The sequence below is a fragment of the Nothobranchius furzeri genome, chromosome 2 (assembly GCF_043380555.1).
Source record: "Nothobranchius furzeri strain GRZ-AD chromosome 2, NfurGRZ-RIMD1, whole genome shotgun sequence".
Taxonomy (NCBI): Eukaryota; Metazoa; Chordata; class Actinopteri; order Cyprinodontiformes; family Nothobranchiidae; genus Nothobranchius; species Nothobranchius furzeri.
This window is the reverse complement of record NC_091742.1, coordinates 101,779,694-101,792,292: the sequence shown is the minus strand read 5'-3', so window position 1 is coordinate 101,792,292 and position 12,599 is coordinate 101,779,694. Positions and strand designations below refer to the sequence as shown.

The 12,599-nt window shown below is 48.1% G+C and overlaps 1 protein-coding gene across 2 annotated transcripts in view; it reads right to left on the bottom strand.

The window, feature by feature from the left end:
• Positions 1-4,972: 4,972 nt before the first annotated feature.
• The window catches only part of plod3 (procollagen-lysine, 2-oxoglutarate 5-dioxygenase 3), a 52,063-nt gene continuing 44,436 nt past the window's right edge, over positions 4,973-12,599 (bottom strand). For both annotated transcript variants that reach the window (XM_054738566.2, XM_054738567.2), the window contains 2 exons: positions 8,917-9,042; positions 4,973-5,356 (listed from right to left, as the gene is read on the bottom strand). In XM_054738566.2, the coding sequence (XP_054594541.1) occupies positions 5,201-5,356; positions 8,917-9,042 (282 nt within the window). In that variant the 3' untranslated portion in view covers positions 4,973-5,200. The remainder of the gene's footprint in view (positions 5,357-8,916; positions 9,043-12,599) is intronic.

Below are 12,599 nucleotides of genomic sequence, written 5' to 3'. Positions count from 1 at the left end.
AGAGAGGGATGGTGGTGGTGTAGGGAGTAAGAGAGGGATGGTGGTGGTGGTGTAGGGAGTAAGAGAGGGACACAGACGGGATGGTGGTGTAGGGAGTAAGAGAGGGATGGTGGTGGTGTAGGGAGTAAGAGAGGGATGGTGGTGGTGTAGGGAGTAAGAGAGGGACACAGACGGGATGGTGGTGTAGGGAGTAAGAGAGGGACACAGACGGGATGGTGGTGTAGGGAGTAAGAGAGGGATGGTGGTGGTGGTGTAGGGAGTAAGAGAGGGACACAGACGGGATGGTGGTGTAGGGAGTAAGAGAGGGATGGTGGTGGTGTAGGGAGTAAGAGAGGAACGGAGACGGGATGGTGGTGGTGTAGGGAGTAAGAGAGGAACGGAGACGGGATGGTGGTGGTGTAGGGAGTAAGAGAGGAACGGAGACGGGATGGTGGTGGTGTAGGGAGTAAGAGAGGGACACAGACGGGATGGTGGTGTAGGGAGTAAGAGAGGGACGGAGACGGGATGGTGGTGGTGTAGGGAGTAAGAGAGGGATGGTGGTGTAGGGAGTAAGAGAGGGACGGAGACGGGATGGTGGTGGTGTAGGGAGTAAGAGAGGGATGGTGGTGGTGTAGGGAGTAAGAGAGGGACACAGACGGGATGGTGGTGTAGGGAGTAAGAGAGGGACGGAGACGGGATGGTGGTGGTGTAGGGAGTAAGAGAGGGATGGTGGTGGTGGTGTAGGGAGTAAGAGAGGGACACAGACGGGATGGTGGTGTAGGGAGTAAGAGAGGGACGGAGACGGGATGGTGGTGGTGTAGGGAGTAAGAGAGGGATGGTGGTGGTGGTGTAGGGAGTAAGAGAGGGACACAGACGGGATGGTGGTGTAGGGAGTAAGAGAGGGACGGAGACGGGATGGTGGTGGTGTAGGGAGTAAGAGAGGGATGGTGGTGGTGGTGTAGGGAGTAAGAGAGGGACACAGACGGGATGGTGGTGTAGGGAGTAAGAGAGGGATGGTGGTGGTGTAGGGAGTAAGAGAGGGATGGTGGTGGTGTAGGGAGTAAGAGAGGGACACAGACGGGATGGTGGTGTAGGGAGTAAGAGAGGGACACAGACGGGATGGTGGTGTAGGGAGTAAGAGAGGGACACAGACGGGATGGTGGTGTAGGGAGTAAGAGAGGGACACAGACGGGATGGTGGTGTAGGGAGTAAGAGAGGGATGGTGGTGGTGTAGGGAGTAAGAGAGGGACACAGACGGGATGGTGGTGTAGGGAGTAAGAGAGGGATGGTGGTGGTGTAGGGAGTAAGAGAGGGATGGTGGTGGTGTAGGGAGTAAGAGAGGGATGGTGGTGGTGTAGGGAGTAAGAGAGGGACACAGACGGGATGGTGGTGTAGGGAGTAAGAGAGGGACACAGACGGGATGGTGGTGTAGGGAGTAAGAGAGGGACACAGACGGGATGGTGGTGTAGGGAGTAAGAGAGGGATGGTGGTGGTGTAGGGAGTAAGAGAGGGACACAGACGGGATGGTGGTGTAGGGAGTAAGAGAGGGATGGTGGTGGTGTAGGGAGTAAGAGAGGGATGGTGGTGGTGGTGTAGGGAGTAAGAGAGGGACACAGACGGGATGGTGGTGTAGGGAGTAAGAGAGGGATGGTGGTGGTGTAGGGAGTAAGAGAGGGACACAGACGGGATGGTGGTGTAGGGAGTAAGAGAGGGACACAGACGGGATGGTGGTGTAGGGAGTAAGAGAGGGATGGTGGTGGTGGTGTAGGGAGTAAGAGAGGGACACAGACGGGATGGTGGTGTAGGGAGTAAGAGAGGGACGGAGACGGGATGGTGGTGGTGTAGGGAGTAAGAGAGGGATGGTGGTGGTGTAGGGAGTAAGAGAGGAACGGAGACGGGATGGTGGTGGTGTAGGGAGTAAGAGAGGGACACAGACGGGATGGTGGTGGTGTAGGGAGTAAGAGAGGGATGGTGGTGGTGGTGTAGGGAGTAAGAGAGGGACACAGACGGGATGGTGGTGTAGGGAGTAAGAGAGGGATGGTGGTGGTGTAGGGAGTAAGAGAGGGATGGTGGTGGTGTAGGGAGTAAGAGAGGGACACAGACGGGATGGTGGTGTAGGGAGTAAGAGAGGGATGGTGGTGGTGTAGGGAGTAAGAGAGGGATGGTGGTGGTGGTGTAGGGAGTAAGAGAGGGACACAGACGGGATGGTGGTGTAGGGAGTAAGAGAGGGATGGTGGTGGTGTAGGGAGTAAGAGAGGGATGGTGGTGGTGTAGGGAGTAAGAGAGGGACACAGACGGGATGGTGGTGTAGGGAGTAAGAGAGGGACACAGACGGGATGGTGGTGTAGGGAGTAAGAGAGGGATGGTGGTGGTGGTGTAGGGAGTAAGAGAGGGACACAGACGGGATGGTGGTGTAGGGAGTAAGAGAGGGACGGAGACGGGATGGTGGTGGTGTAGGGAGTAAGAGAGGGATGGTGGTGGTGTAGGGAGTAAGAGAGGAACGGAGACGGGATGGTGGTGGTGTAGGGAGTAAGAGAGGAACGGAGACGGGATGGTGGTGGTGTAGGGAGTAAGAGAGGAACGGAGACGGGATGGTGGTGGTGTAGGGAGTAAGAGAGGAACGGAGACGGGATGGTGGTGGTGTAGGGAGTAAGAGAGGGACGGAGACGGGATGGTGGTGTAACAGCCCAAGTCTGTCACCTGGTGCCTATCGGCTTTGGTTGAACTTGTTAAATTACTTATATGTGTGAAATACAGTTTGGAGGTTATTGTCTTTATTTTTGTTGCTGATTTCTGTGACCTAAGAGAAAGGCAGCAATATTGTTTTATTGATCGTTTTGTCTGCCTGACTTCTATAAGAGGTGAGTTAGGAGACACGCCCCGCCCCCCGAGAGTGGTACTCCCTCACCTGTCTGGAGGACGCTGGAGGCAAGAGGAGGTGAGTTTGATCGGACGCTGCCAAGTGGTGTTATGGACTAAGGATTATCGCACCAACGACTAGGGAGAGTCTAGCGGACCTATGTGACTTATCTGATGTGCTGGAGGAGTAAGCTGGGAGTGTGTTCTGGTGAACCGCCGAAGCAGCGGCCTGTCGGATCCTCAGCGGTACCGTGAGTAAACAGCTGATCGACGCAGCGGTTGCTGCAGCTGCTGTATACTGAATCTACAACGATAATCTTAGTTCCTTTTTTTTTGCTGAGTGTATTATGGACGCACATTTTTCTTTTCTGAACTGAACTGAATTTATCTGAACAGAACTGAATTTATCTGAACTGAACTGAACTGAACTTATCTGAACTGAACTGAATTTATCTGAACAGAACTGAATTTATCTGAACGGAACCGAATTTATCTGAACTGAACTGAATTTATCTGAACAGAACTGAATTTATCTGAACTGAACTGAATTCATCTGAACTGAACTGAATTTATCTGAACTGAACTGAATTTATCTGAACAGAACTGAATTTATCTGAACGGAACTGAATTTATCTGAACGGAACTGAATTTATCTGAACGGAACTGAATTTATCTGAACTGAACTGAATTCATCTGAACTGAACTGAATTTATCTGAACTGAACTGAATTTATCTGAACGGAACTGAATTTATCTGAACGGAACTGAATTTATCTGAACTGAACTGAATTCATCTGAACTGAACTGAATTTATCTGAACTGAACTGAATTTATCTGAACGGAACTGAATTTATCTGAACGGAACTGAATTTATCTGAACTGAACTGAATTCATCTGAACTGAACTGAATTTATCTGAACTGAACTTATCTGAACAGAACTGAACTTATCTGAACAGAAATGAATTTATCTGAACGGAACTGAATTTATCTGAACAGAACTGAACTTATCTGAACTGAACTGAATTTATCTGAACGGGACTCTCGGACCTTTCCATTAATTATTATACATGTTGTGGCAAAAGATCTGATTTAATACACCCCCGCTTTTGCCTTATGCTTATGTGATTATTTGGGTTTTTTTGTTTCAGTCCAGGTTAGGGTGATAAGCACTTCAAATTGTTTACATCCTTTGTGTTGTGAAGTGAGTGTGAGTTACAAGGGAAAGTTGTTGATAATTGTATTTATTTCTTATGTCAGGAGAGAGACCTGGCTGGCACCCCGATCAAATCCCTTAGTTACACCTGCTTCCGTCACAATGCTATGTAGATGGAAATAAGCAGACTGGGTAATAATGTTGACGTGAGAAAGTTAGCTGTTGAGGATGATACCCAGGCTCGGTTTCAGTAGATCCTTCCTTTGGGGATTTTCTCACTGTATTCTTACATAATGCACCTTTAATCTGACATTGGATTAGGAGATGTTTTCCCTACTGGGTGCTGTAAACTGTTTGGATTGTTAACTGATTTAAAAACAAATGAGAAAAGGATTCTGTTGACACCACCATAACGCACGAACAGACGACACAAACATGCAGGTCCTTATTTAAACTTTATTCTGTGTGGAACAAATAATTTAAAGCAGTTTGTACAAAAGAGCTGCAGGCAGCAGCAGAACCACGATGAGGAAACAAGAAAACCACCAATAACTAAACATGAAGAAGAAAACACCCCAGATGTTCTATAGGGTCACATCCAAGCCCTCTGATTGGTCAAAAACCAGCATAGTCATGACATCATGTAGGAGGAAGTGCTCCATCATGACATCACTGATGACCAGAGTGCCCCCTGCTGGAGGGGGTGGAGGAGGCACAAATCCACCACAACTGGGTACACAGACGTCACCTGAACAGTTGGGGTGGAAAGACTAGTTCATACTTCTCTTGAGTCGGTGTGTGCACACACACACACACACACACGCACGCACGCACACACGCACACACACACACACACACACAGTGTGTGTGTGTGTGTGTGTGTGCGTGCGTGTGTGTGCACACACACACACACGCACGCACGCACGCACGCACACACACACACACACACACAGTGTGTGTTCTTGCATAGACCCAGTAAGAAGGCAGCTTGGTGTGTTCAACATTCAAATGAGACTCATTCTGAAATACCCAACAGTGATGCCTTCAGGACAAACTGACATGTTTTTTGAAGCTCATTTGTCTGAAGTTCTGAATGAAAGACTAGTAAAGTGACTCTTATTTTGAAAAGCCAAATGGTCCCCTCTGACACTGACATTACTAAAAACCTGATTCATGGTGTTCTCTCTCTCACACACACACTATAGGTGCTCAGGGGTCCACGAAGGACACCATGATGTATCTGGTCCCTCTGGTGGTGGGTAAACCCTCATGGTAGTGTGTCAGGCGACCTGGGTGCATGAAGGACCAGCCCTTCCTGGGAGACTCCACTTTGCAATTGTATCGAAGGAACCTGCAGCCTCCTCCCTGAACAACAGAAAAGGTGACAACAGGTGTTTACAGGTGTCTACATGTTACTACAGGTGTTTACAGAGTTCTACAAGCGTTTGTGTGTCTACAGATGTTTATAGGTGTCTACAGGAGTGTATAGATTTCTACAGCAGTGTATAGGTGTCTACAGGAGTGTATAGGTGTCTACAGCAGTGTATAGGTGTCTACAGGAGTGTATAGGTGTCTACAGGAGTGTATAGGTGTCTACAGGAGTGTATAGGCGTCTACAGGAGTGTATAGGTGTCTACAGCAGTGTATAGGTGTCTACAGGAGTGTATAGGCGTCTACAGGAGTGTATAGGCGTCTACAGGAGTGTATAGGTGTCTACAGGAGTGTATAGGTGTCTACAGGAGTGTATAGGTGTCTACAGCAGTGTATAGGTGTCTACAGGAGTGTATAGGTGTCTACAGGAGTGTATAGGTGTCTACAGGAGTGTATAGGCGTCTACAGCAGTGTATAGGCGTCTACAGGAGTGTATAGGTGTCTACAGGAGTGTATAGGTGTCTACAGGTATAGGTGTCTACAGGAGTGTATAGGTGTCTACAGGAGTGTATAGGCGTCTACAGGAGTGTATAGGCGTCTACAGGAGTGTATAGGCGTCTACAGGAGTGTATAGGCGTCTACAGGAGTGTATAGGCGTCTACAGGAGTGTATAGGCGTCTACAGGAGTGTATAGGTGTCTACAGGAGTGTATAGGTGTCTACAGGAGTGTATAGGCGTCTACAGGAGTGTATAAGCGTCTACAGGAGTGTATAGGAGTCTACAGGAGTGTATAGGTGTCTACAGGAGTGTATAGGCGTCTACAGGAGTATATAAGCGTCTACAGGAGTGTATAGGCATCTACAGGAGTATATAAGCGTCTACAGGAGGGTATAGGCGTCTACAGGAGGGTATAAGAGTCTACAGGAGTGTATAGGCGTCTACAGGAGTATATAGGTGTCTACAGGAGTGTATAGGTGTCTACAGGAGTGTATAGGTGTCTACAGGAGTGTATAGGTGTCTACAGGAGTGTATAGGTGTCTACAGGAGTATATAGGCGTCTACAGGAGTGTATAGGAGTCTACAGGAGTGTATAGGTGTCTACAGGAGTGTATAGGTGTCTACAGGAGTGTATAGGTGTCTACAGGAGTGTATAAGCGTCTAAAGGAGTGTATAGGAGTCTACAGGAGTGTATAGGTGTCTACAGGAGTGTATAGGTGTCTACAGGAGTGTATAGGTGTCTACAGGAGTGTATAGGCGTCTACAGGAGTATATAAGCGTCTACAGGAGGGTATAGGCGTCTACAGGAGGGTATAAGAGTCTACAGGAGTGTATAGGCGTCTACAGGAGTATATAGGCGTCTACAGGAGTGTATAGGTGTCTACAGGAGTGTATAGGTGTCTACAGGAGTGTATAAGTGTCTACAGGAGTGTATAGGTGTCTACAGGAGTGTGTAGGTGTCTACAGGAGTGTATAGGTGTCTACAGGAGTGTATAGGTGTCTACAGGTATAGGTGTCTACAGGAGTGTATAGGTGTCTACAGGAGTGTATAAGTGTCTACAGGAGTGTATAAGTGTCTACAGGTATAGGTGTCTACAGGAGTGTATAGGTGTCTACAGGAGTGTATAGGTGTCTACAGGAGTGTATAGGCGTCTACAGGAGTGTATAGGCGTCTACAGGAGTGTATAGGTGTCTACAGGAGTGTATAGGTGTCTACAGGAGTGTATAGGTGTCTACAGGAGTGTATAAGTGTCTACAGGTATAGGTGTCTACAGGAGTGTATAGGTGTCTACAGGAGTGTATAGGTGTCTACAGGAGTGTATAGGTGTCTACAGGAGTGTATAAGTGTCTACAGGAGTGTATAGGTGTCTACAGGAGTGTATAGGTGTCTACAGGAGTGTATAGGTGTCTACAGGAGTGTATAGGTGTCTACAGGAGTGTATAGGTGTCTACAGGAGTGTATAAGTGTCTACAGGTATAGGTGTCTACAGGAGTGTATAGGTGTCTACAGGAGTGTATAGGTGTCTACAGGAGTGTATAGGTGTCTACAGGAGTGTATAGGCGTCTACAGGAGTGTATAGGCGTCTACAGGAGTGTATAGGGGTCTACAGGAGTGTATAGGTGTCTACAGGAGTGTATAGGTGTCTACAGGAGTGTATAGGTGTCTACAGGAGTGTATAAGCATCTACAGGAGTGTATAGGAGTCTACAGGAGTGTATAGGTGTCTACAGGAGTGTATAGGTGTCTACAGGAGTGTATAGGTGTCTACAGGAGTGTATAGGTGTCTACAGGAGTGTATAGGCGTCTACAGGAGTGTATAAGCGTCTACAGGAGGGTATAGGCGTCTACAGGAGGGTATAGGCGTCTACAGGAGGGTATAAGAGTCTACAAGAGTGTATAGGCGTCTACAGGAGTATATAGGCGTCTACAGGAGTGTATAGGTGTCTACAGGAGTGTATAGGTGTCTACAGGAGTGTATAGGTGTCTACAGGAGTGTATAGGTGTCTACAGGAGTGTATAGGTGTCTACAGGAGTGTATAGGAGTCTACAGGAGTGTATAGGTGTCTACAGGAGTGTATAGGTGTCTACAGGAGTGTATAGGAGTCTACAGGAGTGTATAGGTGTCTACAGGAGTGTATAGGTGTCTACAGGAGTGTATAGGTGTCTACAGGAGTGTATAGGTGTCTACAGGAGTGTATAGGCGTCTACAGGAGTGTATAGGCGTCTACAGGAGTGTATAGGCGTCTACAGGAGTGTATAGGCGTCTACAGGAGTGTATAGGTGTCTACAGGAGTGTATAGGTGTCTACAGGAGTGTATAGGTGTCTACAGGAGTGTATAAGTGTATACAGGAGTGTATAGGAGTCTACAGGAGTGTATAGGTGTCTACAGGAGTGTATAGGTGTCTACAGGAGTGTATAGGAGTCTACAGGAGTATATAGGCGTCTACAGGAGGGTATAAGAGTCTACAGGAGGGTATAAGAGTCTACAGGAGTGTATAGGCGTCTACAGGAGTATATAGGCGTCTACAGGAGTGTATAGGTGTCTACAGGTATAGGTGTCTACAGGAGTGTATAGGTGTCTACAGGAGTGTATAGGTGTCTACAGGAGTGTATAGGTGTCTACAGAAGTGTATAGGTGTCTACAGGAGTGTATAAGTGTCTACAGGTATAGGTGTCTACAGGAGTGTATAGGCGTCTACAGGAGTGTATAGGTGTCTACAGGTATAGGTGTCTACAGGGGTTAGCAGCTTAGCAGATGTGGTTCCAACCATCACAAATAAAAAATTTTTTGTCAAGTTGTCTGCTAGGCTGGCTCATCATGTGAGTTAGGAGCCGTTTTCTGCCTGAATGATTCAGGTTCCTCTCGATATGTTCTGGCTCTAGATCTGAAGTCCTCCAACCCCCCAGAGTGCAGAGGGTACAGCCGATCTAGAATCAGTTCAACTGCTTACAGGTTAGGCTCAAAGTAACTTCCTGTTAGATCAGCTGACAAGGACCCTTGAAAAAGAGCTTTTCAATCTTAATGGGACCTCCCTGGCTAAATAAAGGATGTTACCTCATAGTCGATGCCCTTCCTATTCAGGGCGATGTTGATGGTGAAGGTGGACGAGTCGTGATGTGGTCTCAGAGACGGCTGCTCGTCAGGACGATAGCGGACCACAAAGTTCATGATGGCATGAGCCTGAGTGGATAGGACCAGATGTCAGAGCAGATGTTTACCAACAACCAACCACTATCAGATCAGAATCAGGAGGGTTTTACTGCCATATGTGTGAGCAGGTTCACAACATTAGGAAATTGCTGTGGTACATGGTGCAAGAATAAGAAATAAGTGCAATAAAATAATACAGAGGAGTGATAATCAGAAAAACAACTAAAATAAACAAGACAGTGTAGGCACCGGTAGGGATCAAAGGAACAGCGCTAGGCTGGTTTAAATCCTACCTGTCTGACAGATTTCATTTTGTAAATGTACATGACAAATCTTCTTCATACTCCAGGGTTACTTGTGGAGTACCACAGGGTTCAGTGGTTGGACCAATTCTTTTTACTATATATGCTCCCAATTGGTAAAATCATTAGACAGCATGGGATAAACTTCCACTGTTATGCTGACGATACTCAGTTATATCTATCCATTAACCCTGATGAACCTAATCGGTTAGTTAGATTACAGGCTTGCCTTGAAGACATAAAAAATTGGATGACTCTAAACTTTTTGTTTTTAAATCAAAATAAGACTGAAGTTCTCATCTTTGGACCAGAAATCCAGAAAAGGAAACTGCTTAGTCAATCACCTGACCTGAATAGCATTACATTAATCTCCGAGAACAAAGCAAGGAACCTTGGTGTTATCTTTGACCAGGACATGTCATTCAAATCCCAGGTTAATCAGGTTTGTAGGATTTCCTTTTTCCACCTTCGGAATATTGCTAAGATTAGAAGCATCCTTTCCAGGAGTGATGCTGAAAAACTAGTTCATGCATTTATTACATCAAGACTGGATTACTGTAATCCATTACTCTCAGGAAGTCCACAGAATGTAGTTAAAAGTCTTCAGCTTGTCCAAAATGCTGCAGCTAGAGTTCTGATGAGAATTAAAAAGAGAGATCATATCTCTCCTGTCTTAGCTTCACTACATTGGCTACCTGTTAAATTCAGAATAGATTTTAAGATCCTTCTTCTCACATATAAAGCTCTTAATAATCAAGCTCCATCATACATCAGTGATCTGATTGTTCCAGGGGTTCTCCCAGGGCTTTATAAGCCTGGCGGCCCGCCAGGCTTTGCTTGCCCACCCGCCAGGCTAAGCGTCATGCCCCTCCCCCCCTCTCCGACCGTGTCCGCTGAAACGAACGGCGCAGCGAAACTAGAGCCCTCCATCAGCTGATACTGGTGAGAAACAGCAGCGGAACGTGTGCAACCATCCCATCCCCGCTCTCTCAGAGGAGCGCTGCGGGACGGGCACAGCCCGAAGAGGAAACGTGGGTCCCCCTTCCCATGGGCTCACCACTCGAGGGAGGGGCCAAAGGGGTCGGGTGCAGTGTGTGATGGGTGGTAGTCGAATGCGGGGACCTTGGCGGTCTGATCCTCAGCTACAGAAGCTGGCTCTCGGCACATGGAATGTCACCTCTCTGGTGAGAAAGGAGCCTGAGTTGGTGTGTGAGGTTGAGAGGTTCCGACTAGATATAGTCGGACTCACCTCAATGCATGGCTCTGGCTCTGGAACCAGTTTCCTTGAGAGGGGTTGGACTTTCTACCACTCTGGAGTTGCTCCCACTGAGAGGCGCCGAGCAGGGGTGGGTATACTAGTTGCCCCCATCTTGGTGCCTGTACGTTGGGGTTTACCCCAGTGAAAGAGAGGGTAGCCTCCCTCCGCCTATGTGTGGGGGTACGGGTTCTGACTGTGGTCTGTGCTTATGCACCAAACTACAGTTCAGACTACCCACGCTTTTTGGAGACCTTGGAGGGGGTGCTGGAAAGCGCGCCTTCCGGTGACTCAGACCATCCAACCGGCCTCATGACCGCAGACCATGCGTGGCCACACCAGCCCAGGACCTTCACATCCAGCAGGTTCACCTCCAGGATCGCCTGAGACCCGCCACCTGGACAGCTGCAGCAACAATCGGTTTGCATAACCAGAGAATTTCTGCACAAACTGTCAGAAACCATCTCAGGGATGCTCATCTGCATGCTCGTCGTCCTCATCGGGGTCTGGACCTGACTGCAGTCCGTCATCGTAACTGACTTGAGTGGGCAAACACTCTCATTCGATGGCACTTGGCACATTTGAGAGGTGTTCTGTTCACAGATGAGTCCCGGTTTTTACTGTTTAGGGCAAATGGCTGACTGTGTGTGTGGCGTCATGTGGGTGAGCGGTTTGCTGTCATCGTTGTGGAATGAGTGGCCCATGGTGGCGGTGGGGTAATGGTATGGGCAGGTGTATGTTATGGACAACGAAACACAGGTCCATTTTATTGATGGCATCTTGAATGCACAGAGGTACTGTGATGAGATCCTGAGGCCCATTGTTGTACCATTCATCCACAACCACCACCTCTGGTTGCAGCATGATAACCCACGGCCCCATATTGCAAAGATCTGTACACAATTCTTGGAAGCTAAAAACATCCCAGTTCTTGCATGGCCAGCATACTCACCAGAAGAGTCACCCACTGAACATGTTTGGAATGCTGTGGATCGGCATATACGACTGCGTGTTCCAGTTCTTGCAAATGTTCAGCAACTTCACACAGCTACTGAAGAAGAGTGGACCAACATTCCACAGGCCACAATCAACGACCTGATCAACTCTATGCCACGGAGATGTGTTGCCCTGCGTGAGGCAAATGATGGCCACACCAGAAACTGACTGGTTTTCTGCCTCACCACCCTCATGAAGCAAAACTGTGCATATGTCAGGGTGTCCTTTTATTGTGGGCAGTCTAAGGCACACCTGTACATTATTCATGCTGTCTGTCAAGAGTCTGGATTGTCCTGAGCGTGGTGTAGGCACTGCTAGCCGACCATCCTGTGATGACCGGAGCGGCCGGGCCGAGACGTAAGCCTTTGCAAGAGGATTCAGGTAGATGGGAGCCGTACCATCTCGGACTTTGTATGCTAGTGTTAGCTATTTGAATTTGATGCGTGCTGCTAGCGGTAGCCAGTGGAGCTCAATGAACAGAGGGGTGATGTGTGCTCTTTTTGGCTGAAGACCAGACGCGCCGCTGCGTTCTGGACCATTTGAAGAGATCTCACAGTACAGCCTGGAAGACCAGTTAGAAGGGCGTTGCAGTAATGGAGGCGGGAGATGACAGTAGACTGCACCAGGAGCTGGGTGGCATGTTGTGTTAGGTATGGTCTGATCTTTCGTATGTTATACAGCGCAAAGCGGCATGAATGAGCAACAGAGGCAACATGATCTTTAAAGGTCAGGTGTTCATCAATCACAACACCCAGATTTCAAACTGCCTTTGAAGGAGCCAGAGATAGGAAGTCATTCTGGATTGAGATATTGTGCTGAATGGATGGTTTTGCTGGGATGACAAGTAGTTCAGTTTTAGAGAGGTTGAGTTGGAGATGGTGGGATTTCATCCATTTTGATATGTCAGAGAGACAGTTTGATATTCGTGCAGAGACAGTGTGGTCGTCCGGTGGAAATGACAGATAGAGCTGGGTGTCGTCTGCATAGCAGTGGTAGGAGAAGCCATGTGATCGAATGATCTCAGCCAGTGAGGT